At 39.7% G+C, this 27,374-nt stretch overlaps 2 protein-coding genes across 10 annotated transcripts in view; both read left to right on the top strand.

The window, feature by feature from the left end:
- The window catches only part of PSEN1 (presenilin 1), a 67,528-nt gene extending 44,192 nt beyond the window's left edge, over positions 1–23,336 (top strand). For 3 of the 5 annotated variants that reach the window (XM_006055204.4, XM_006055202.4, XM_044924763.2), the window contains exons 8-13: positions 2,607–2,705; positions 9,225–9,311; positions 12,045–12,074; positions 12,162–12,335; positions 20,714–20,832; positions 22,082–23,336. In XM_006055204.4, coding sequence (XP_006055266.1) covers positions 2,607–2,705; positions 9,225–9,311; positions 12,045–12,074; positions 12,162–12,335; positions 20,714–20,832; positions 22,082–22,237 — 665 coding nt within the window. In that variant the 3' untranslated portion in view covers positions 22,238–23,336. The remainder of the gene's footprint in view (positions 1–2,606; positions 2,706–9,224; positions 9,312–12,044; positions 12,075–12,161; positions 12,336–20,713; positions 20,833–22,081) is intronic. The other 2 variants (XM_006055206.4, XM_006055205.4) reach the window with 1 other exon arrangement.
- Positions 23,337–23,486: 150 nt separating this feature from the next.
- PAPLN (papilin, proteoglycan like sulfated glycoprotein) overlaps positions 23,487–27,374 on the top strand; it is a 52,224-nt gene continuing 48,336 nt past the window's right edge. For all 5 annotated transcript variants that reach the window (XM_044924752.2, XM_044924751.2, XM_044924753.2 and 2 more), the window contains exon 1: positions 23,487–27,262. In XM_044924752.2, the coding sequence (XP_044780687.2) occupies positions 27,181–27,262 (82 nt within the window). In that variant the 5' untranslated portion in view covers positions 23,487–27,180. The remainder of the gene's footprint in view (positions 27,263–27,374) is intronic.

Raw genomic sequence — 27,374 nt, 5'->3', positions numbered from 1 at the left:
CTGTTTCTTATATACATATACAAATTATCTCTACAGACCTTTGAGTTCCTCTGAAATAAGAGACTTTGAAATAAGAGTCTAATATTTAGAGTAATGATTCATAATTCCATTTTCAGAAGATCTCAAGATGTCTCAGTTTGTCTAAAAGGTTGTTCTAAAGCTTTCAGATATTCAAGCTGGTTTTAGAAAAGGCAGAAGAACCAGAGATCAAATTGCTAACATCTGCTGGATCATCGAAAAAGCAAGAGAGTTCCAGAAAAACATCTATTTCTGCTTTATTGACTATGCCAAAGCCTTTGACTGTGTGGATCACAATAAACTGTGGAAAATTCTGAAAGAGATGGGAATACCAGACCACCTGACCTGCCTCTTGAGAAATTTGTATGCAGGTCAGGAAGCAACAGTTAGAACAACAGACATGGAACAACAGACTGATTCCAAATAGGAAAAGGAGTACATCAAGGCTGTATATTGTCACCCTGCTTATTTAACTTATATGCAGAGTACATCATGAGAAATGCTGGGCTAGAAGAAGCACAAGCTGGAATCAAGATTGCCGGGAGAAATATCAATAACCTCAGATATGCAGATGACACCACCCTTATGGCAGAAAGTGAAGAGGAACTCAAGAGCCTCTTGATGAAAGTGAAAGAGGAGAGTGAAAAAGTTGGCTTAAAGCTCAACATTCAGAAAACGAAGATCATGGCATCCGGTCCCATCACTTCATGGCAAATAGATGGGGAAACAGTGGAAACAGTATCAGACTTTATTTTTTTGGCCCCAAAATCACTGCAGATGGTGATTGCAGCCATGAAATTAAAAGACGCTTACTCCTTGGAAAGAAAGTTATGACCAACCTAGACAGCATATTCAAAAGCAGAGACATTACTTTGCCAACAAAGGTCCATCTAGTCAAGGCTATGGTTTTTCTGGTAGTCACGTATGGATGTGAGAGTTGGACTGTGAATAAAGCTGAGTGCCGAAGAATTGATGCTTTTGAACTGTGGTGTTGGAGAAGACTCTTGAGAGTCCCTTGGACTGCAAGGAGATCCAACCAGTCCATTCTAAAGGAGATCAGTCCTGGGTGTTCTTTGGAAGGAATGATGCTAAAGCTGAAACTCCAGTACTTTGGCCACCTCATGCAAAGAGTTGACTCATTGGAAAAGACCCTGATGGTGGGAGGGATTGGGGGCAGGAGGAGAAGGGGATGACAGAGGATGAGATGACTGGATGGCGTCACCGACTCAATGGACATGAGTTTGAGTAAACTCCGGGAGTTGGTGATGGACAGGGAGGCCTGGTGTGCTGTGATTCATGGGGTCGCAGAGAGTTGGACACGACTGAGCGACTGAACTGAACTGAACTGAAAGCTTTCAAAACAAAATTAATTTAATTGCTCTAAAAATAAGGGTTTATCATTTAGCATTTCTATATGACGAAGTATGTTGAAAAACCAAGATAGTTACAGAATACTCAAGATTGAAACAGGTTGAAAATCTCATTATTTCAGAGCATGGCAAATTCCCCTTTTCTCATCCCAACAAATCAAAGTGGAAGCAGTGAGACTAGAGATTTCTGTACATTTGTGTGTTTTATTATGGCAGTGGTAGTAGTAGTGTACAAGAAGATACGACCACTTGAAAGTGTGAGATTTATTACTTAAATGCATCTGAATGATAGTGATGTCAATGCAAGTGATCAAATCTTCCCTTTACAAATTTACCTATATCTGTTTTACATTTTAAATGCTTGAAGTTGTTTTCTGTATTTTTATATTCTGAATTTTCAAGACACAGTAAATGTAAGAAAAAAATTGCAGTTGTTGAACAAGAGAATGTGGTACCATCAAGAATAATTTATGCATTATTGCTTCCTCGTTTTGAGTTGCAGTTTTTGTAAGACACTTTTTAGCACCATATGTATTCTGAGACCTAAATACTTGTGAAGTGCTTTTGACAGGAGAACTGAAGAAATGCTAAACATTCTCACACAGAGGTTTATTAGTTACTTTGTTTAAATTTATTGCCCTCTTATTTCAAGTATTCCGAAGTAGTACATACACTATTTTCAAAAAAAGAGAGGATCCCACTCCTGTTACCAAAAAAAAAAGAGGAGATGCATCTTTTCTACTCTGTTCTTCATATTTTGAAAAAGTTCAGTCATATCCTCTCTATTAAATCCCTCCTAAGGTGTAAAACTTCAGTTTGTGGTTCATAGTTACGTTTAGTTTGGAAATGGCTTGTCCTTGTTTCTGCTTATTGGAAATTGACAACTGCTTTAGAATAATTCTGTCTTGTGATTATTTCTGCCTGTTTTCTTTCAAACTGGGAAGACTTACTCCTAGAACCCAAAATACATTGTAAACTAACCAAATAGCAAGCAAACCAAAAGCAAAGATCTCTGTGTGGTGCTGTCTATTTTGTTTAGATTGTCTCCGCCTCTCTCCCCCGCCAGCTTACCTGCTGCTTATTTCATATTCATTCAGTATCTTTCTTGTAGAAAAAAAAATTAAACCTTTACAATTGGTTAATTCTTCCCTAACACATTCATTTACAAGTTTCTGCGAATACATTTTTCAGATGTCATTTCTATTTATCTTTTCCTAGATTTAGTGGCTGTTTTGTGTCCAAAAGGCCCACTTCGTATGCTGGTTGAAACAGCTCAGGAGAGAAATGAAACTCTCTTCCCAGCTCTTATTTACTCTTGTAAGTATTTCAGAATGATGTTAAATTAGTAAACAGCTTAGAATTTATAAAGATTCAAATGCACGTAATTATGATCATTATCATCGTACTTTTTTTTAACCTTAAATGCATAGCATTGGTGGGACTCCTGCAGATCTCTGTTTCTTTGCAAATTATTATCTTCTATCTGACATTGATTGAAGAGAGTTTTCAGTGTGTGTGGAGATAGAAGAAATATTTAGAGACTGGGGAGCCAGTATTATTTAAAATCGTATTAGTTAACAAGTATTGAATATTTGTTACATACATATATTGTAGGCGGCTCTCACACTACTATGTTGAAAAAATACATTGTTTCTTCAGTATGCGTTGGCCTTTGTTTTTGGTTTGTTGTAGAGTCATACTCTTCCAAATCATTCATTATGTATTTGTTGGTCATTGACCTGATCTGCTTCCACAGAACACTGTGGAGGATATAAAGATGGTTAAGATGCTTTGCTTTCCCTTAGAGTGCATAGGATCTTATTTCCCTGACCTGACCGGGGATAGAAACCAAAACCTTGGCAGTGAAAGCGTGGATTCCTAACCACTGGACTGCCAGGGTATTCCCTTGCTTACAGTTTAGAAGTGAGATGAAACAAATGGATAAACAATATTCAAGGCAGACTGTTACCAGATTCAGAAGGAATAGGAAGTGCAGGAAGAGCTCAAAACAGGGAAAATCTGAATGGAGAATCATGGAAGGCTTCATTGAAGAGAGAGCATTTGGATTGACCCTTTTAACAGTGGATTGGATTTTGGCAAGCACAGATGGAAGAGTCAATTTCAAAAGTGGGCTTGTTGCAAAGAATGAGTTGGACCCAGGAATCGAACCCAGGTCTCCTGCATTGCAGGTGGATTATTTACCAGCTGAGCCACAAGGGAAGCCCAAGAATACCAGAGTGGGTAGCCTGTCCCTTCTCTAGCAGATCTTTCCAACCCAGGAATCAAACCAGGGTCTTCTGCATTGCAGGCGGATTCTTTACCAACTGAGCTATGAGGGAAGCCCCACACACTGGAAGTGTAAATGTGGGGCATCTTTTTCAAGTTTCAAGTGTTCAAGTTGACTAGAACATGGAGTACAAAATGGGGAGAGTACTAGGAGATGGGTTTGGAAAGGCACTTTGGGCAAGATTCAGGATAGCTTTGAGGGACTGGTTTAGATCTTTGTATCCTCTTCATGATAGCTTGAAAATCATAGAAGATTCTTGAAGAGTAATGTGATCGGAGCTGTGCCTTTGTAAGCTTGCAGCTTTGGGCAAGATGAATGGGAGGGAGTGAGAACTGAGATACTGGGAAGCATATCTAAGTGAATATTGCCATGATCTAGGTAAAAAATGATGGAAGTCTGATTATGGAATGATGATGACAATCAGGGGAAAGGCCTCAGTGAGAGCTTTTGGGGGTCATTTCAGTTGTTCTTAGTGACGACGAGTAAGAGAAGTTTAAAGCCTTCTTTTAGAAGGATGATGAAAAAGAGAAGTTTTTCTTATTTAAGAAATCTGTGTAGTGTTGCCTGTGGCCCATATCTAATTTTCTTGGCAGGATCTGTGAGCCATGTGGGGAGAAATTTCCGTCCTGAGTTTATAAATGAAGTACCAGTGCAGAGGGAAAGGTTAGTAATAGAGATGCAGAATTGAAGAACACCAATATAGAGGTAGTAGTTGCAGCTGTGGGATTAGATGGGTGATTCAAATAAAAGGAAAAGAGGAAAGGACACCAGAAATAGATCTTTCTCAACTGCTCTGTTTAGAGAGTGAGAAATGAAGAGGGAATAGTAAAGGAAAGAAGAAAATATCAGAAAATTGGGAAAATCAGCATTTTTCAGGCTTCCTAGATGGTACTAGCTGTAAAGAACCCACCTGCCAATGCAAGAGATGTAAGAGACACGGGTTTCTTCCTTGGATTGGGAAGATCCGCTGGTGGAGGGCATGGCAACCCACTCTGGTATTCTTGCCTAGGAGAATCCCATGGACAGAGGAGCCTGATGGACTACAGTCCATGGGAGCGCAGAGTCGGACACGACTGAAGTGATTTAGCACGCATACATGAAATGTCTGCATGGTTTTCTCTTATATACAGTAAAGGGTATTTTTATTAATGGACATTTAGATCATTCCCATCGTAGACAGTACTTGCAGAGAACACATAGAATTTGTGAATACTGTTGTATACATGCATTTGTAGAAATGTAATTGCTAGGTCAAGGGATGTGTGCCTTTAAATTTTCTGTTTTCAGCTATACTGGGTCTTTGTTGCTTTGCGTGGGCTTTCTGTAGTTGTGGCGAATGAGGGCTTACTCTCTAGTTGTGGTAGCTTCTCTGGTTGCGGAGCATGGGCTCTGGGCTTCAGCAGCTGCAGCACACAGGCTCTGGAGCATGGGCTTAGTAGTGGTGGCACATGGGTCTAGTTGCCTCGTGACGTGTGGGATCTTCTTGGACCAGGGATCAAAGCTGTGTCTCCTGCATTGGAAGGTGGGCTCTTAACCACTGGACCACCAGGGGAAACCCAGAGGAAGGAAAAGGAAGATAGAAAAGCAGAAGGTAGTGAGATATAGAGAGAGATCAAGTTGGGAACACATGTTAGTTAACCTCAAATCATTCATGTGACCTTGATATTAGGTCATTTGTGGGACGTGGAGAAGGTGGGAATTGTGCTTGTAGTAGGAGAAGTCTGGTAAAGTTTTTAGAACACCTAGTGTCTGAAATGCAAGGATCTTTCTCTTACCTTTTTTCCAGTATAAATGTATTACCACATTCTTACTGTGTTTTCCAGCCAAAAAGAACAGACGAGGCTTTGAGCATCAACATTTTCCTCTTAATGAGCAGTTGGGTGTAAGCTTCTTCTGTGTTATTCCTGGAAATTAAAATTTACTATATATATATATTTGATATTTGTGCGTGTAGAACGTCACACCAAATGTTAATAGTGAATGCTAGGAATTTAGACTAAGGAATATACTTGTAAAAGTATAGAAGTATGTTCACTGAAGCAATGCTTTTATTAAGAGATAAATGGAAATAACTCATGTCTATCAAAAGGGAACACTTTCAAATAATTATGGTCCATTACTAAAATGGATAGTTGTGCAGCCATTTGTACTCCAAAAGAAAGAAATAACTCGATGTATTTCTGATTTTTTTTAAATGTCAAAGATTATATATTAATATATACCAAAAGCAAGATTCAAAACAATATATGCAATGTCCTATGGAAGGAGTTGGGGAAAGGACCAAATATGTATGGATGTGTGTGTGTAAACTCCCAATGATACATTTCAGAACTGATGATACTAGTGTTTACCTCTAGAAAGTGGGATTTAGCGATTTGAGACAGCTTTTACTTTCTTCCTTATATCTTTCACTTCTTGTAGAGTCTTAATGCGATACCTATTATTTTTTAAAAAGTTAATTGTGAATGTCAAAGTGAAGGGATTATGAGTTTTAAATGTTTTCTTAGCTTTAGAAATTTGCATTGTTCTGCTGTTGTATCTACTGTTAGTACGGCAGTAATGCTGTGTAACAAACCACCTCAAAATTTAGTCCCTCACAGATAATGCTCACTCACCATCACCTGCAGATTAAAAGTTAGTGCCTTACAAATAATACTCGTTCACCACCATCACCTGCAGATCAGTTGGCTCGGCTGATCTGACTTGACCGTGGGTAGCTCTGCCCCACGTATTCCCTGTTCCTCCTTGGACCAGCACTTTAGCTGAAGGTGATGTTCTTGTGTTTGGAGAAACAGGAGGGCAGCAGGCCTGTTAAGGCCTAGGCTCGATATTAGCACACTGTCCCCTCTGCCCATGTACCATCGGTTGAAGCAAGTCACGTAGCTGAGCCCCTGGTCAGGAGGAAGAAGACTGCATTCCAGTCTCAGTGAGGCTGAGCAAGGGTGGGTGCAAGAGGGGTGAAGAGGTTGTTCAGTTAGCCATGACATTAAGCTTGTATGTTAATTTTATACTCAGAAAAAGGATTTACTCTCGTTTTTAAGAAATCATTCATATATAATATTTTTAAAAACTTGAATCTGTATAACAATTGATGCTGAGATATTTTTTCAGTAATTCCACATATATGGGAAAGCATAAGCATAAACCTTTAACTCCTGTGTAAATTAAATAGGTTTAAGAAAGTGTTCTCATGAAATACTGAATCTTTAGTAAGCATTTCATAAATCATTGAGCTTGAGAGGTGTTTTTTTAAAGTAGAATATACAAAAACAGCAATATTAATCAGTATTTTCCCCTTGAAATGGATATATACATGAATATAAAAAGTTTTAAGTTGGTTCTCCCAGTTATTTGTTTTTTTAAAAAAATACAATCCTTTGATGCATTTATATACTCTTCCCCAGTTAAGGGTATTCAGTATGCTAAAGGATCTTACCCTCAGGAAACCTGAGCGTTTTTGCTTTCTGTGTCCTTCATTTGGACAGGAAAAGAGGCACATCTCTTTGGTAGCTTTTCGAAATACAAAGGTAACAATTCCTTGAGGTTGACCATTATGTAAAATTTTTCTGTTTTCATATCACTTTGGGAAGTTTTTAGATTATGTTGAATTTTAATTTGCTAATTTTTCAGTTGATCTAAGATGTTTGGTGTTAAGCCAAAAAAATTGGAAAGTGGGTTTTTAAGGTATTACTTTAGTAATATTAATTCATTCAACAAGTATATATTCTGTTCATGATCATTTACATCAAGGGTTAACAAACCACTGCCCATAACCAAATCTGGCCTGTGGCCTGTTTTTGTACAGCCCTGTAAACTAAGAATGGTTTTTACATTTTTAAAGAGCTAATGAAAAAGAAAAGAACAAAGAAGAATATGTGACAGAGGCCAGATGTGACTTACAAGCACAAAATGTTTACCATCTGGCCCTTTCCAGAAAAAGATTGCTGACCCTGATTTCTGTAGTTATACCAAGTATTGGAAGAATTTGCAGCTTTATCTTTCTATACTTGTATAAAGAAAGAAAATCAAATAAATACTTTCTGCCTTTGCTTCCAAGAACGCTACTGAAATTTGTAAACCCTGGTGATCGTCATATTTCCTCTTCTTTGGGTTTGGGTTTAGTTACAGTGAATTGCCTGCCTAGCTGATATTGACTGATCCAAGTTATCCTGTAATGAAACTTGTCTGACCTCAGAATTACAAAGCTATAATGAATGAGTAAGTGCAGCTATTACAGGATTTTCATCCTCTTTGGTTATGTATTTCTTTCATAAGTTATTCAAGAAACCTTAGAGTATTAGGCAAATAGATAGAATTATAGAATCAGTGACCAAATGCCAGAGAAACATGGATGCCAAGTAGACGGATTGAATTGAGTTTGCTGTACAGTTTTGGTTTCTGCAGTCGCCCAGAGTGGCACATGTCTATATGTATTTTTGTATTACTGTTGGTGTATCTTCAGGATAAATTCCCAAAAGTATTATTGCTGGATCAGAGGGTTAATGTACATGTAGTTTTGTTAGTGGTTACCAAATTCCCCTCCATGTCTCATCGTACCTGCAGTATGTAAGAGAAGCAGCATTTTAGAGTATTCACATTGCCTCTTAATTAAAGTGTGATGAGGGGGTGTGTGTGTTTATCTAGATCTATATAGGTATATTAATATATATGTGATTTTGAGGAAGGGACATAGAGAATAGAAGGCAATTGACTATCTCTTTATGTTTATTGCTTTTAACCTTTTTTCCTTATTCCCTGTGTATAACACAGTTTAGCATTATTGAAAATCTCCGAAGTGAGACAGAATATGAAGGGAACTTACTTGCATCTTTTGAATTATAATAATTCACTTGATGCTTTGTGAGCCTCTGTTTTTCCTCGGATTTAGTTCCAATAAGTAATTTTCCTCAGTGATTTCACACTATTTTAGGATATTTAACTAGTCCAGTTGTTTCAGTGGAAAATGTTCAAGTTGAGGCTGTGATTTTAGAAAGGTCCAAAAAGCTCTATCTTCAAACATGTAAAAATGATAACTCCTTGTCTGACAAGATCAGAGTAACTTAAATATAATTTGATTTGAGATGTGATGTTTATGCTAAGAAGATAAAATATTCCAGATAGACATGACTTTCTGGAGAAGAATAGAATAATGACCTAGGCAGGGAGATTGAAAGGCCCACTGTGGGCGCTACAGAAGATGTTAAGGCAAACACAGGTTAGGAGGAGTGGTAGTTAGAAGGAGTTGAGGAATAACAGCCCGATATCGATAGTGAAAAAGAATTTTCCTTCTGGTTACTTTTCAGGGACTATAAGTGATAATGAAAAGTTGTATTACAGCAGCTGCAGTTTGAAGGCCACAGTAAACATCCAGTTTCAGAATTTTTTCTTTGATCTACTAAAATCAAAGAGAACCTTTTGTGATTTTTAATATGAATTTACTTCTGGTTGTTTCTCTGATTTGTGTGGAGGAATAACAGCCTGCTCTCTGTTTGTGAGCCTTCCTTCTGTGTTCCCAGTATGTTTACCTGGACTTTTGTCTTTCTCAACAGCAACAATGGTATGGTTGGTGAATATGGCAGAAGGAGACCCAGAAGCCCAAAGGAAGGTATCCAAAAACTCCAATTACAATGCTCAAAGTAGGTGGCTTTTATTATTATTTTCTGATTTGGGGGATCATTGTCATCTTATGAGTTATGAAGCAATGATGTTAAGTACTTTCACTGGTCATGAACTGTTTTGAGAATCTCCTGGAAACTGTAGTAACACCCAGCAAACACAGATAAATACTTGAATTCACATGCTCCGAACCCGACAATTGGCCTAGGTTAAGAATTTCTACCATTAATACCAGTATGAAAATGTTCAAGTTGAGGCTATGATTTTAGAAAGGTCTTGAGCACTATCTTCAAACATGTAAAAATGAGAGCTCCTTGTCTGACAAGGTCAGGGTAACTTAAATATAATTTGATTTGAGATGTGATGTTTATGCTAAGAAGATAAAGTATCCAGATAGACTTGACTTCGTGGAGGAGGATAAGAATAATGACCTAGGATAGGAGATTGAAAGCCCCACTTGTGGACACTACAGAAGATGTTAAGGCAAACACAGATTAGAAGGAGTGGTAGTTAGAAAGAGTTGAGGAATAACAACCTGATATCAATAGTCAAAAAGAAAGGAAACTTTTTTTTTTTTTTTTTTTTTTTTTTTAAGAAAAACAGGACTAACCTTATGAGGAAGCAGACAAACAAAGGCAAAATAAAAGTAGAGAAAGGGCTTTACTTGAGATGCTGTTTGTCAGGAAAGGGTGAATTCAGGTTTTGTAGAGATAAGAAAACTGCTGATTTAGCATTTGAGTAACTGCGAGGAGGACACTTTCAACTGGCAATTAGTATTTGGGACCCAAAGATATTTGGCCCATTCTGCAGTGACCGAGGTAGTAAATCAGGCTGGGACTAGACCAGCTATAGACCTGGTAGAGAAGTGGGAAATGGAGGAAACAGTTGCTCCAGGTCTGGGTTTTGTGTTAACCTTGTTAAGCTAAAGACACTGGAAAGATTAGTTATCTGTGAGTATATATGAGTTTGAGTGTGTTTTTATACATCAAGATTTTATTCTTTTGACAAATGTAGATTGAGTACCTGACCATGTGCCCGGTATTTTTTGGCACTGGGGATAGGGCACTGAACCAGAGGTCCTGTTCCTGTGGAGCTTGTAGCCTGTTTGGGGAGACACACATGTTCAACAGACGGTTCATTCAGTTTGTGATAAGCTCTACAAAGGAGAAGTATAAGTTGCTATGAAAGTCTATAGTGGAAGACTTTCATTTATTCTAGAAAGTCAGGAAGGCTTCCCTGAGGAAGTGATAATAGGAGATGGCCAGCTGAAGAATGGAAGAGCTTTCCAGAAGGGGAAGCACCATGGGCAGGGACCTTGAAAGGAGGAGGAGCTGGACAGACTCGCTCAGTGGGGTGCACTTTATTCTGTGGACTCCTCTCTGCACACCATGCAGCATGTTTAGTGACCCCTCACTCACCCACTAAATGCCAGGAGTGGCCTGGAGGTTGCAATAACCAAAAACTCCCCCCATCCTAGTTATTTCCAACCACCCCATGTAAGGGAAGTGCTAGCCCCAGTTGAAAACTAGTGTGTTACAGGAACTAGAAGTTAGATTGGAATAAAGGGGTATAGGTCTGTAAGAGGAAAAAATAATATAACTCAGGGGTTGCCTGACCTTAAAAAAAAAAAAAATTAAGATCCAGCACTATGAACATGCTGTTTATAATTAATTATGGAGGTGAATGCCAAAATAAACAGCCAAAGGGGTTGGAAGTAGGATGGGGATCAGGAGTGAGGAAGGATAGGGCAGGGACTGCTGTTTTAATTTCTAAATCTTATAGTTTTATGATTTTATAAACAACCTCAGAGAAGATTCAGGTTTTATGGAGGCCTGGTTAAGGAAAAAATACAAATTAAAAATACAAAATTGCTAGAACCTCTCTCAAAAAGAAGTCCAAAAAAAAGTCCACGCAAGTAAGAAGTGTACAAGCTTCATTTATTCGTGGTAGATGAATAAATTTGAGCATCCATTACTTGTATAAAAAATAAAATAAGTGAGAAAAAAATATTATCAACGTTACTTATGTATTTTAATTATTTTTGATGTATGGAAGGTTCTGGAGACAATAATGTTATACTCACCGTTTTCAGTCAGACCTAGTCATGATAATAAAATGACTAGCCCATAAAAAAATTCCCTTACTCCTTCCCAGCCTTCACCCTGTAGTCGTGGTCTGCTTTTATAACTTAGTCACTGAAGCCAGTGGCAGATGCCATCAGTTAGCAAGTGCCATCAGCTGCAAAGATCAGAGGAAATGATCTCTCACGTGACCAGAAGCCTTGGCTCATTTTCTGACTCAGTAATCATCAGGGGTCCGAGTTCTTCCCCACCTTCCTGCTCTGCCGTCCTTCCATGTGGGCTTGGTCCTCAGCGTGCTGCTCCTCATGGTCACAAGATGGCAGCTGCACTGCCAGGCATCATATCCGGAAAGACAACATCCAGGGGAACGGGGGGCTGCTGTGGCTTCCTTGAGTCTCCTAAAGAGTGAACAAGTATCCCCCACTTTCCAGCAGATTTTGTCTCACCACACATTGGCTGATATGAGCCCCACAGCCTTAGAGCGTTCATTGGTAAGAGGAAGGGTGGGGTGACCACGCTTAGCTTGGACTGAACAGAATTAACCACCAGAGTCATGGGTGAGAGGTGGAAACCCAAATAAATCACAACTCTGCCCTCAGGAAATAAGGGGAGAAATGGCTGTTGTGGAAGCAACCAGCGGGCACTGAAATAACCCTTGATTTGTTGTTTAAGGGCCAGCCAACTCACCAGTTACAACGACAGGTAAATTACTGTTCCCATGTAATTTTCTTAAAGGTATAAAGAGAATTTTCCAAGTATTACAGCTGCAATACCCACTTTTTCTTGAAGGCACAGAAAGTGAGTCACAAGACCCAGTGACAGAGAGTGACGATGGTGGCTTCAGCGAAGAGTGGGAAGCCCAGAGGGACAGTCGCCTGGGGCCTCATCACTCTACAGCTGAGTCGCGATCTGCCGTTCAGGACCTTTCCAGCAGCATCCTGGCCAGTGAGGACCCAGAGGAAAGTATGTGCCTTTCTCTACACTGGCAAGTCATGCGAGTCCTGGGTTTTTAAGGTGCTACAGTTTCATACTCTTCCCAAAATAACATGAGTCAGAGTGTTCCAGTCTAATTCTAAACAGCAGTGCAGTTTTTACTGAGAAGTAACAATAGTTGCTGCTTTTCTCATAGTTAAATTTATTAATGGACCAAATTCTACCCCTCAGATTTTTTAAAATTATCCCTTAATAATTTGATAATATCCTTGACCTTTGGCATTGATTTTGTAAGGTAAAAAAGTTTTTTAAATATTATTCCAATGAAACTTAAGGTGTACAAAAATGTCATTAATATATTTCGTTCTTTGCTGCACAGAGACCTATGAATTTAAATGTTTTGCCCTTTTACATTGTTCCTACCCTTTTTTGGCAAGCACTGCATTTTATTAATTTTGAAGAAAATCAAAGGGATTTAGGTTCTGTGCAGTAAAAGTTTGTTCAGTGTCTGAGGTGTGTAATTGCTCAGATTCAGATCAGCACTCAGGGCTTCTTAGGATATTAGCCAGTAGAGCCCACTGGTTAGGGCTCAGTCACCTCCTGACTTGGTATTAGAGAGGTGATTTACTGAATAAGAAGAGATTAGCACATTTCCCAACCAAGTTACCTCAGTGTTTTTGTTTTCACAGAAGTGAAACTCTTGATTAAAACATACAAAAGTATTCAGTAGTTTGAAAGAAACAGACATCTAGATCCCTTCTCTAGTCACTATTAATTGTGACCTTGACATTGTCCTTTAGTTTGAGCAGAGCAGTTCTTACAGCTCACCCTTAGTCTTTTACCTGGGTTAGAACCTGGGCAGATCCGTGACTGTGGTGCTGGGTAAGTTTTCCAGATGTTAGAGTCAGCTGCAGCCTGCACCTTTCACACTCCTGGGAAACCAGATGCAATCACCTCCTCTTTTAGCCAGGCTTGAACTTAACCTTTGCTGGTATTGTCTCTGCCTGCAGAGTTACCACTGTAATTAGGTTGCCTCTTCTGTTCTGTCTCTTCTTTTCTCAATGATGTGTAGAAACAAAAGAAGTCAGCAGTATAGCGGTTGAGCATGACAGCAGTGGGATTCTCTCATGACTGCTTTTCCTACCTAAAGAGTCTCTCTCTTGATCATCTGCATCCTTCATCAGTAACTTTTTCTTTTTAAAGGAAAACCACAAAACTGTCCCTTCCAACTTCAGATCAATGTTTCATTTATCTGGGACCAGTATAAACTAATAATTGACATTCTTTTCTCTTCTAAGCATCCAGCACACACATAACCATCTCTTCATTAGTGGTTTATTCTGCACAAGTAAACCAGACTTGTGGTTACTTACAGAAAATTATCAGTTTACAATAGAATTTGATATGTATGTAAAGACATGTGTGTCTTCCAAAACAGCCCTATCAAAATCAAAATTTAATCAGAAAACTGAACACTGAGAGTTTTTAATTAGAAATGTACAACATGTTTATTCAGTGGTCTGCATTGGAACTGCAGAGACCTAACCACTGGACCACCTGGGAATTCTCCTGAGTCTATTTTATTTTTGCTAATAAAATATACCTACATTTCTCTGTCCATTGAAATGAATTCTGTGAAGCATAACTATAGCATTTGCCATAATATTATTTAAACAAACATAAGCCAGTATATGAAAAGTGAGGCGATAATTTTAAGCTTGATCGGTACATTGTTTTTGTTTATTTTTTGGTAAACCTCTGTTGAGACATAACTCACATACTATACTATTCACCCATTTAAAGTGATGAAAGTGAAAGTTACTCAGCCGTGTCTAACTCTTTATGACCCCATGGACTATATAGTCCATGGAATTCTCCAGGCCAGAATACTGGAGTGGGTAACCTTTCCCTTCTCCAGGAGATCTTCCCAACCCAGGAATCAAACCCAGGTTTCCCGCACTGCAGGCAGATTCTTTACCAGCTGAGCCACAAGGGAAGCCCTACATTTAAAGTGATGGCCTTAATATATTCACAGAATACCACAGTTGACTTTAGAACATTGTCAATACCCCATAAAGAAACCTTACACTCTTTACTATTACCTCATCAATCCCTCTCATCCTGCCTTCCCCTTTAAAAGTGTGCAGTGCAGTGGTTTTTATTATAGTTGTATAGCCATTACCACAAGCTAATGTTGGAACACGTTCATCACCTCAGAAAGAAATCCTGTACTCATTACTCCCATCCCCCCAAAAAACCAAGTAATGTACCATCACAATAGATTTGCCTTTTCCAGCCATTCAGCTAAATGGAATCATCCAGTATATGGTTCTCTGTACTGATTTCTTTCACTTAGCATAATATTTTCAAGGTTTATGTTATAGTATGTGCTGGTACTTGGTTTCTTTCTATTTTTTTGATTCACTTTTGGCTGTGCTGGGTCTTTGTTGCTGCTTGGTCTTCTCTCTAGATGTGGTGCGAGGGCTTCTCATTTCAGTGGCGTCGCTCGTTGCGGAGCACAGGCTGCAGCACATGGGCTCAGTAGTTGCGGCTCCCAAGCTCTAGAGCACAGGCTCAGTGGTTGTGGCGCACGGGCTTAGTTGCTCCACAACTTGTGGGATCTTCCCAGATCAGGGATCAAACCCATGTCTCCTGCACTGGCAGGTGAATTCTTCACCCCTCAGCCACCAGGGAAACCCCCTCATTTCTTTTTGTAGCCAAATAATATTCCATTTTAAGGATATGTCACATTTATCATCCACTCATCAGTTAATGGACATCTAGATTTTTTTCCATTTCGAGCTGTTAGGCATATTGTTGCTGTGAATGTTAATGTACCTGTCTGTGTGGACATATGTTTTTATTTCTCTTAGGTTTATGCCTACAAATAGAATTCTGGGTCATATGATAACTCTATATTTAACCTTTTGAGGAACTACCAGATGGTTTTCCTAAGTGTCTGCACCATTTTTCATTCCCACTAGCACTGTTTGTATGTTCCAGGTCTTACACATCCTCACTGATATTTTTTATTATCTGTCTTTTGATTATAATCATTCTAGTGAATGTAAAGTGGTGTCTCATCAGGGTTTTGATTTGCCTTTTTCTGATGACTAATAATGTTGAGTATCTTTTTGTGTGCTAGAATTTGTATGTGTTTATTTCTGGCTGTGCTGGGTCTGTGTCGCTGCCCTTGGGCTTTCTCCAGGTGCAGCGAGCAGGAGTACCGCACAGCACTGCTGTGCAGTGCACACACTCCTCATTGCAGTGGCTTCTTCTCTGGTTGCGGAGCATGGGCCCAGTTGCCCTGTGGCATGTGGAATCCTGCCGGAGCAGGGATCGAACCCATGTCCTCTGTATTTGCAGGCGTATTCTTAACCACCAGCGAAGTCCATCATCTGCATTATTTTTTAAAATTTATAGCTTTTTTTTTTTCCTTCCCTGAAGAACTTAGTTTCTTTCAGTTAGTTTCTTATAGCAGTATTTGGAATCAAGTCTTTTTAAGGCTGTCATTTGTTTAGCCACTGTGTGTGCCAAGAACTTTTCTGTATTATTTTTAACTCTGATACCAACCTTGTGAAATAGCTCTGTAATCCCCATCTTGTAGCTGAAGAATTTGAGGGTTAAAGGATGAGTTGGACTCTGTTGCACACTTGAAACTGGTGGAAGTATTCATCATTCTGGGAAGGTTAGCAAGTTAAAGGATAACTGACTCTCTAATTCAGAGCATTGAATTTCATGGGTCATATGGTTTATTTTTTGCACTAAGGAAGACTTCACTCTGGCTTCCACAACTTAAAAAGAAATGCTGGCTACTCAGTGAGATTTTATTAACCAGCACCCGGCTCCTTTCTCACACACATCTGGAGCAGACCCTGCTTCTCAGGGTTTTCAACCCCTGTCTTCCAGAAGTATCTCAGGCAACAAAGCTTTAAGACCAGGATCAAACTTCAGTTGGCAATAGTTACTTAACAACCAGAAAGGTAAAACCAAGTTGTAAAGCTTAATGGGTTACTGTTGAGCCTCAGGTCAAAGAGTATTTTTTGAGTCCATAGTTTTGAAAAGAACCTGAAAAATAATGTTTGACAATGGAAAATCTAGGACCTCAGCATTTCTGTGTAAGTTTTAGGAATCAGCTTGTTAATTTCTATAAACTGATCCTAAAATTTATTTGGAAATGTAAAGAACTTAGAATATCCAAAACAATTTTGAAAGAGAAGAAAAAAATGGTGGACTTAAGCAATCTGATTTCAATGAAAGCTTACTCTAAAACCACAGTTATCAAGACAGGCACAAGGATAAGCATATAAACCAATGAAACAAAACTGAAAGTCCAGATGTAAACCTTTATATTTATGGTCAATGATTTTTTTTTTTTTACAAAGATGCTAAAATAATTCAGTGGCAAAAGGATATAATCTTTTCAATACAATCAAAAGTAACCCAAAATGTGTCGTAACCTGAAATGTAAATGGCAAAACTTTAAAACTTCTAGAAGAAAACAAAAAGTTCATGACCTTGGGTTGGGCAAAGAGTTCATTAATACAACAGTGATACATAGAAGAAAAAAATTGATAGGTTGGACCTTGTCAAAGTTTAAAACTTCAAACGATACCATTTAGAGAAGAGATATTTAGGAAATTCCCTGGCAGTGGTTAGAGCTCTGTGCTTTCACTGCTGAGGATGAGGGTTCGATCCCTGGTTGGGGAACTGCAATCTCACAAGCCACATGGCACAGCCGAAAAAGAGAGAGAGAGAAGAGGTATCTATATACTCATGTTCATAGCACTATTCACAGTGACCATGAGATGGACGTAACCTAAGTGTCCATTGACAGATGAATGGATAAACAAAACGTGGTGTATACATACGATGAGGTATCACTCAACTTCAAAAAGAAAGGAAAATCTAACACATGCTGCAGTGTGGATGATCCAAGGCATTATGCTAAGTGAAATAAACCAGTCACAGTAAGATGAATACTGTATGATTCCACTTAAATGAAGTACCTCTAGTAGTCAGACTCAGAGATGGAGAGTGGAATGGTGGTTTCCAGGGTCTGGAGGGAGAGAGGAAGGAGTTACTTAATGGGTACAGACTTTCACTTCTGCAAAATGAAGAGTTCTGTGAGTGGATGGTGGTGATGGTAGCACAACAGTGTGAATGTACTTAATGCCACTGAACTGTGTATTTAACCACATTTTAAAAAAAAGATAGTGTTAACAAAAGCAAAGGGGGACTTCCCTAGTGCTTAAGAATCTGAGGACACAGGTTCGATCCCTTGTCCAGAAAGATCCCACGTGCTGAGTGCTGCAGCTACTGAAGCCTGCACTCCTAGGACCTGTGCTCTGCAACAAGAGAAGCCACCACAATGAGAAGCCCAAGCACCACAGCGAAGAGTAGCCCTGCCTTTCCGCACTAGAGAAAGCCTGTGTGCAGCAATGAAGACCCATCACAGCCAAAAATAAATTTTTAAAAAATTTTAAAAATTGGGGGACTTTCCTGGTGGTCCAGTGGCCAAGACCCCATGCTTCCAGTGCAGGGGGGCCGGGTTCAATCCCTGGCCAGGGAACTAGATCCCACATGCTCCGACTAAGACACAGCAAAGCCAAATAAAAATAAGTAAGTTTTTTTTTTAATTAAAAATTTTTTAAAAAGGAAAAAGAGCCAATACTGAGAGAAAAATATTTGCAAATCCTGTTAAAGAATTTGTAGTTAGGATATAAAGAGAGTTCTTACAACTCAATAATAGGAAGATATTTTAAGGGGTAATACTTTTAATAAACATTTCCTCAAAGGAGAAATATAATGGCTAATAACCACATGAAAAGATACTCAACATCATGATTCAGAATGGCTTTAATCAAAAAGACAGCAACACCAAGTACTGGTGAGGACTGAAGAAAGCAGAAGCATTGTGCACTGCTGGTGGGAATGCACAGATTCAGCCGTCATAGAGAACAACTTGGCAGCTTGTCAAAGGCTAAATGTTAATTTACCACATAACCCAGCAGATCCACTCTTAGGAATCTCCCCAATCTGCCCACACAAAGATGTGTGCACTGATGTTCATAGCAGCATTATTCATAATAGCCAAAAATGGAACACAATCTAAATGTCCATCAACTGGTAATGGATAAACGAAATATAGTATATCCATACAATGAAAAGCTATTTATCAGTGAAAAGGAACAAACTGTAGATACATGCCAAAATCATGGATAAACCTGAAAAATATTATGTTAATACAGATGGCCAACAAGCACATGAAAAGGTGTTCAACATCACTCATTATTAGAGAAATGCAAATCAAAACTATAGTGAGGTTTCACCTCACACCAGTCAGAATGACCATCATCAAAAAGTCTACAAATAATAAATTCTGGAGAGGATGTGGAGAAAAGGGAACCTTCCTGAACTGTTGGTGGGAATGTAAATTGTTGCAGCCACTATGTAAGAATAGTATGGAGGTTCCTTAAAAAACTAGTAACCGTATGATTCTGCAACCCTACTCCTGGGCATGTATCTGGAAAAGACAAAAACTCTAGTTCAAAAAAGATACATACACCCTGATGCTCATAGCAGCACTATTTACAGTAGTCAAGACATGGAAGCAACCTAAATGTCCATTGACAGGTGAATGTATAAAGAAGATGTGGGACATACATACACAATGGAATATATTCAGCCATAAAAAAGAATGAAATAACGCCATTTGCAGCAACTTGGATGGACCTAGAGATTATCATACTAAGTGAAGTAAGTCAGAGAATGCTAAGTATCATGTGATATCATTTATATGTGATATCTTAAAAAAGTATACAAATGGGCTTACTAACAGACTAGAAATAGACTCACAGACATAGAAAACAAACTTGGTTACCAAAGAGAAACCTGTGGCGTGGGGGATAATTTAGGAGTTTGGGGTTAATAGATACATAGTATTATATATAAAACAAGAACCTACTATATAGCATGGGAAACTATATTCAGCATCTTGTAATAACCTGTAATGGAACACAATCTGAATATATATATATATATAAAGCTGAACCACCTTGTACATCTGAAACTAACACAACATTGTACATCAGTTCAGTTCAGTTGCTCAGTCAGTCATATCTGACTCTTTGCAACCCCATGGACTGCAGCATGTCAGGCTTCTCTGTCCATCACCAACTCCCAGAGATTGCTCAAACTTGTTTCCTTTGAGTCAGTGATGTCATCCAGCCATCTCATCCTCTGTCACCCCCTTCTCCTCCTGCCTTCAATCTTTCCCAGCATCAAGGTCTTTTCCAGTGAGTCAGTTCTTCACATTAGGTGGCCAAAGTACTGGAGCTTCAGCTTCAGCATTAGTCCTTCCAATGAATATTCAGGGTTGATTTCCTTAGGATTGACTGGTTGGATCTCCTCGCAGTCCAACGGACTCTCAAGAGTCTTCTCTAACACCACAGTTCAAAAGCATCAGTTTTTCAGTGCTCAACTTTCTTTATGGTCCAAGTCTCACATCCATTTCCATACATGACTACTGGAAAAACCATAACTTTGACTAGACAGACCTTTGTCAGCAAAGTAATGTCTCTGCTTTTTAATATGCTGTCTAGGTTGGTCATAGCTTTTCTTCCAAGAAGCAAGCATTTTTAAATTTCATAGCTACATTCACCATCTGTAGTGATTTTGGAGCCCAAGAAAATAAAGTCTATCACAGTTTCCATTGTTTCCCCATCTATTTGCTATGAGGTGATGGGACTGGATGCCATGATCTTGGTTTTTTGAATGTCACTATACTTCAATTTTTAAAAATTATATTAAATGAAAGAACCCAGTCACAAAAAAACTTCATATTATGAGTCCATTTCTGTGTCTAGAAAAGTCAGATTTATAGAGTTAGAAAGCAGATCAGTTGCTTAAGGCTTGAAACAAAAGTATCTAAGTGGGGTGATGGAAATGTGGTAGATTATGGTGATGGTTGTGCAACTCCAAGTTTTTTACAGTCATTGAATTGGTGCATTTTATGAAATAAATTATACCTCAGTGAAACTGTTTTTCAAATAAAAGGAGATGATACCTATCTCTTAGGGCTTCTTGTGAGGATTTATTAGAACAAGTGCCAGGTACAAACTAGGCAACAATAGATGGCAATTATTATTTACTGTCATTATTTTTTATATATAACAGCAGCATCTACTGTTAAGACCTCAGAGTCAGCCCTATAGTATAGCATCTGAACATCCTGTTACAGAACCCCCCCCCCCCAAAAAAAAGGAAAACCTAATTAAAGCCTAACTTTGTATAATATCATTTGCTGACTTCTCATTCAGTGTGGGATGGGGAGGGGGCACATTTTTAATTTGTGAAGTCATAGCAAAGAGTGACAAACTTTTATATTCATAATCTTTCCGTTTTAGGAGGAGTGAAACTTGGATTAGGAGATTTCATTTTCTACAGTGTTCTGGTTGGTAAAGCTTCTGCAACAGCCAGTGGAGACTGGAACACAACCATAGCCTGTTTTGTAGCCATATTAATTGTAAGTATACATTGATTAAAACCTGTTAAAACTCCTTATCTCAAAACTCTGATTAAAAGGCAGTTCTTTTAACCCTAGCTTGGCTGAGTGTTCCAATCACCTGGGGAGCTTTTTAAAAACACAAATAATTGGACCTCACCCGAATAGTTTCTCCACATGGCCACACATTGAAATCACCTGGGAGCTTTTAAAACAGTGCTTCTCTGAGATATTGTTTGTTTTAATTGTGTATTTTTTTTTAAGTTCCCCCAGGAAATTCTGGTAAGCACCTCTGACTAGGAACCACTGCTTCAAGCCTGGCAGCATAAATAATTATGTAGAGAATTAGATCAGTCTTAAAGGGGTAAACAGTTCCTCACTTAGTGTGGGTTTGGTGGCAGTTTTGCATTTAACGCCACGACCTGCAACATCCAGTGCCCTCTGGGCAGGCAGTATGAGGCAAGAAAAGCTAACATAGCGCCTGATCACACGTAGATTCTGCTTATAGAGTCACAGTGTGAGCCTGAAGCTTTCAGAACTGTGATTTTAAGTAATTCATAAGATATTTCTTACTGCTGTTTTTGCTGGAGGTGTGATGTCTCGTGTGTGTGTCTGTGTGTGTGTGTGTGTGTGTGTGTGTGTATGAGTGAAGTTGGATGAGAGGTTAGATGAGAGCCTTTACTTACGTATTTATTTTGTGATTTATCTTGGGCATATGACCAGTTAGAATTTTCATTTATTTCTCTTTTAAGGTTAGTTTTCTGGATGTGTTTTAGTGTCTCAGTTAGGGTAAAAAAATGGGCTGTATTATATAGCTGCTCTGTGTTTACAAGAAAACACTATACACTATAAACAAACATTTGTTGGTTTATTCCATGAGCACCTCTTTGCCCCCAGACAGCATAAAGAATGTTCTTCACCTCTGGGATTGTTAGCTAGCCAAACTAAACCTACAGTAGCCAAGTCAATATTTTAGATAGAAATTTCAGTGTTGTTAATTTATTTAAAAAATCATTTTGCTTATTTTCAGATTCTATTCCCTACCTAGAATTAGGGGGTGAAATATCAATAATATATGGATAATAATCTCTATTGTGAAGAAAAATAAGTGTTTCCAGATTCAGTGAAAAAACTTTTGTTCTAAAATTTAACCTCAAAGGACTGTATATTCAGTTAACTAAATTAAGACCAAGATTTGTGATTGAGTTGATTTGCACAGAATACTTGGATAATTATGTCTGCGTTTGTGTTTTTCCCCCCTTCTCCACAGGGTTTGTGCCTTACATTATTGCTCCTCGCCATTTTCAAGAAAGCATTACCAGCTCTTCCAGTCTCTATCACCTTTGGGCTTATTTTCTACTTTGCCACAGATTATCTTGTTCAGCCCTTTATGGACCAGTTAGCATTCCATCAGTTTTATATCTAGCATATTTACAGTTATAATCTCATGGATTTTTCTCCTTTGACTATAATAAAATCTGGGGAGGACAAAGGTGATTTTCCGGTGTCCACATCTAACAAAGTCAAGATTCCCAGCTGGACTTCTTGCAGCTTCCTTCCAAGTCTTCCTGACCACCTGCACTATTGGGCGTTGGAAGGAGGCTTCTACAGAAAACGGTTTTGAACACGTCATTGTGGTGAACTAAGTCCCTCAATGCAGAAACTACCAGATTTGAGGGACAAGGACAAGGCAAAGCCATGGGCCAAAAAGTTGCTGTGCTCCCACCAGCAGGTTGACCTGTGGTCACAGGTGGACTTTACCAACGCTGCAGACTCTCAGGACTACCATTATTAGGAGGTTAAATGAAATGGTTTAAACCAAACAGGACTCTTCATCTTAAGCTACATATTGAAAATCAACCTAATAAATCTGTATTGAATTCTGAACCTTTTCGAGAGATACCATAAGGAGAGCAGGCACCAGCAGCAAAATGGAATGATGGGAAGGGACTCAAACTTTCAGACTTTTTGCTGCAGACTTACTATTTTTAAATAAGACTTTTTTTCACCTGAGTCAAGTCAGAGGTATAGGTTGATTTTGACACTTCTTCTCAAGCACTGAAGCCCATTACTATCTGTGGCTGCCATTTCTTCCCAAGGCCAGTCTGAACTTATTTGAGGTGGCTTTATCTTAAAAGTCTTAACCTCAGGTTCAAATTCAGTAATTTCTGGAAATAATGGGACTATAACTCAACATTTCCTATCACCCTTAGGTAAATTCTGGATTCTCCAACAAATTCCTAATTTGTAGGCATATTGGGAGGTTCACTTGCCTCCAGGTGCCTCCCTCCTTCCCTCTCTCATCCCTTTACCCCCCTCACGAGCACTTGTCCTGTGTGGTGAATAAGAGCCCTGTTGTGGGAGCAGATGGTCCGGTTGTCATAGGATTTCGCTCTTTGTGTGGCACAAAGAATCTGTCATGAATCAGTGCTCTCAGCCCTGCTGTCATAATTTCTTCAATAGCAAAATGCAATGTGTGCCCAAAGACAGTAGAATTAAAGAAGAGTAAAATTGCTCGTGAAGCACTTTTCTGTCCTGATTTTTTTCCTTCCTTTCTTTTTTTTTAAACTACAACCCATTGTCTCTTGACAGTAGGTCGGAATTTGAGCCAATAGCCAAAAGCCAGTGGTTTATAAAGTTTACGACTCAGTTGTATCTATACAAAGCTTGGAGAACACCGTTATTTCTCTTGGTGAGCTGAGGGAGAACCGAGAGTCTGGAGGAGAACCAGCCGCCAAGAGAAGAGAGGAGAGGCCCCCAGCAGCCAGTGGGACAAGATGAGGCCACGTCCTATGAAGGAGAGGATCCGAGTGATTCCTCAAGCAACTCACAACGAGTGTTCTGCAGTTTCCCTACCTTTCATTTCAGTGTACCTCTGCAAGAGCCGCCAAGTTCAGCCCCTGAACAGTTCAGTTGGACAGTGAACAGAAATAGTCACCGGCTGTGGGCACATGGCACCTCTGGATGAAGCTTTGCCAGGCACACCCCTTCTCTTACCACAGCCAGCCCTCAGCCATGGTGACCACAACCCTTCTCCTACCACAGCCAGCCCTCAGCCATAGTGACCACACCCCTTCTCTTACCACAGCCAGCCCTCAGCCATGGTGACCACAACCCTTCTCCTACCACAGCCAGCCCTCAGCCATGGTGACCACACCCCTTCTCCAACCACAGCCAGCCCTCAGCCATGGTGGTCATACTGTGAGCATCTATGTGGAACGTGGTTTCCCCCTGAGGCTGAAGAGAGGCCAACTCTCCCTCAGCTTCTTGCTGGTTTCTCTCCAGCTCTCATTTGATCTGCTTTGGGTTCTCTGTGGAGTTTAGAGGATTTGTTTTCTGTTGTGGAAAATTTCTTCTAAGAAATGTGCCAGTACTACCCTGTGTGTAAAAACTGGCTCCTGGGCTGTGAGAACTGCAGGGAAAATTACAGCTCTGCCAAGAAAGTTGGGGCCCGAGAGCAGGTTTTGTCATCTCTCTATTTTTTCCTTTAGCTCCCTTGCCCCAAGATGCCATTTTTCTCCTCAGGTATGTGGCAACATGGATATTCTCTTCTAGGAGGACACGATTCAACAAGCTACAGCAAAGCCACCTGAACTGCAGTATGTGACTTGAAGCAGTCTTGAAGGGAGCCCTGAGTAGTTTATTTGTGTGAGGCTCCCAAATGTGCTATGCCTTTCATGAAGGGTTTACCTTTGAAGAGGTTGTGTGGTGTGTGTGATTGTGTTCAGATCCATCCTGTGTGTTACTGGCCTATGTAGAAAGATTGCAGTGGACCTGTCACTTTCTGCAAGACAGAGCCACATCTCAGCATAGAGAGAAGAACATCTTATTTCTTCCAATTGCCAGTCTTAGATGCAGAACTTTTCCTTTGAACCTTCTTCTTAGAGTCAAGTCAGTTGTTTCTGCAATATCAGAATGCTAGTCTTCCACCATGAAAAATAGATTGTCACCAGAGAAAACAGCAATTTCACTGAGGATGTGCCCTCATACGGGGGCGAGCGATGGCCGTGGAGCCAGAACCATTGACAAAGCATGCCCAGCCCAGCTGACCTGCTTTATAAGAGGGGGAGGGGAGTAGGAGGAATGGCGCCCACTGATGTCTGCGTCTGACTGTAAACAGAGTGTTTACATACAGAATGTTGCCATAAGCCAGCCTGTGGAAATTCCAACCATATTTGGAGGATTTGTAGAGCATTTTTTCAAAGAAGTGCTTGCTTCTCTGTTTCTGATTCTCACCAGGTGAGTGTGTAGTCCTTGGATCACAGCACTCATTATAAATGACTAAACTTTGATCAGAAAAAGAATCTTTCCAAGCAATGTGGAAGAAAATCACAAGTGAACAATTTATTGATTGCACTACAGAAGCAACAACTGATGAGGTGGTGTTTTTAACTTTTAAATTCCTGGATCTCCATTTTTTCAAGTGTTCCTTGGTTTTAAAAACCTTCCTTATGTTACAAACAGATAATATGTTTAGTCCTTGACTTTTACTTGGCCTCAGCAGACTTTATATATCTAGTTTTAATCATAATTTGTAGAAGGTAAGACAGAAGTTAAACCACCATGTAAGATCTCGCAGGGTCACACATCTCAAGGAAACCTCTGATCCTGACCCCCAGGGCCTGGCCTTTTGTATTCGCCTGTTTATGATCTAGCCCTAAAGAAAATGAGCTCAGAAACCACTCAGAAAGGTTTTGTTCAATGTCTTCCCTGTTCCTGGCATGGTGCTGGAGTCTAAGGAAGCAAAAATGACTCAAATGTATCCTCACTGTAGCTGCAGTCTCTTGTTTTCTGGTGAATACCATTTTAGCTTCTCTAAAATTCTACTTGTCAAAAGCCTTATTCATGATTACTGTTATTGAGGGCTTAAAAATGTATGTTACAGAGGTGACCTGATTCTTCCAGAAACCAGTCCTTTCAGTAAAGTATTCCTTTTTCTCTAAATTTGCTTTTGTATAGTATAAAAAACCCATCTGATCTGTCGTTTTGAACACCAAGGGTGTCCTGAATGTAGGAGTTTGGGAAGAGACTTGATTTTAAAAGTCCCCAGACACAGGAGACTTAAAAACAGTGGTTTCAGCTCTTCACAACCCTCGTTGAAGTTACAGAGCAAGTTGTCCCAACAAGACCACTGTAGCGCTCACATTCCAAATCGTCTGGGTGGTGCACGTCAGATCTGTGCTTTGAAGGTCATCGGCCTGGTGCGGAAGTGAACTCCCCTCTTAAATGTCAAAGCCGTTTCCCGGGACCTCTGACAGCTTCAGCATCTCCCTGAGGAAGTAGTTGGGTCCACGATCGACCCTGGAATCTGGTGTTAGCACTTCAGCCTGGCCTGTGTAGCAGAAAAGACTTCCCAGGAGGCAGTTTTCCTTTAAAAACAAGTAAGCATTGCAACAAGACAGCTTCCTAGTCAACTGTGTAGAGCAGTGCATATAGACTGCTGTGTTCACCACGCAGTCCAGGTGCCGGGTGTGAGTTTCTGTGGGATCACTGACCTTCACGTGCTCATTGCCTGGCTGCTGCTTCTCCAAACACTGCTTTGTACACGATTCAGATGGACTGAGAATACATCTTTTCAGAGTACCTTTCAAATTCTTGGTAAGATATAATTTTGATAGATGATTGCAGATTTTCCTGTTATTTATCAAATTAATAAAGACTGCATGACTCCAGGTGTGCTCGTCTCCTCACATGAAAGTACTCCCACGTGTAACTGTGAGAACTCTTCAGCCATTATCAGAAAACAGAAGCACACATGCATTGTTTCCACCCTTCACTCATAAATTCAGTCATACGGACTTTAGCAGGTCACACCGTGGAAGGGTACTATTAAATCTATTTATGAGAAGTCTTAATTATTTTTAATACATTTCTGAAAAATATTTTTTCTAGAAAAACATCTAACTCAATGTAAAGACTCAAGATAACTTACAGGATGTATGTTGTACAGTGCAGAGATTTTATAAGCCAGAGGATTATCTTTAAAAAATTATTACCTAGGTCACATGATGGAAAAAAGCAACATTACTTTTATTGACCTGGTATAGCATATGTTGTCCAATCACTCTACAAAGCTTTTTGTTTCTACACAGAGAATTCCTTACAGAATGTTGGGAATTACTGGTCAAAAATAAGTCTGTGGCAGAAAAAAAGAGCCTATTGTCTTAAGAAGCAGAGAAGGGGTGGATGAGTTCCTGGGTACATTGGCCAAGGGCATCAAAGAGCAAAGAAGGTGTTCTTCCCTCCTGTGGGAATCAGGCGTCGCTTGGTTTTCTGAATCTTGTAGGCAGTGTCACTAGAGCCTGCCAGAGAAGCATCACGATTTGTCCTCATCAGCTGAGAGGTATCTGATTCTTAGGGCCCCTGACAATGGTGCTCTTGCTGAAAAGGAAGAATGACTCAAGCAGATTAAGAAGCAGGAGTAATGAGGCTGGATTTCCTGCATCACTAGGTAAGTACCACAGCTTTTTGTGGCCCAACCCCTCTCCCTGGGAATTCTGTGTGCCAAAGTCAGGGGAGACCCTGCCCACCAGTACTTAGGATCTGGTTAAAAGTGAAATGGT

The sequence above is a fragment of the Bubalus bubalis genome, chromosome 11 (genome assembly GCF_019923935.1).
Source record: "Bubalus bubalis isolate 160015118507 breed Murrah chromosome 11, NDDB_SH_1, whole genome shotgun sequence".
NCBI lineage: Eukaryota > Metazoa > Chordata > Mammalia > Artiodactyla > Bovidae > Bubalus > Bubalus bubalis.
The sequence above is the reverse complement of the archived record's forward strand: the minus strand, read 5'-3'. Positions and strand labels throughout refer to the sequence as shown.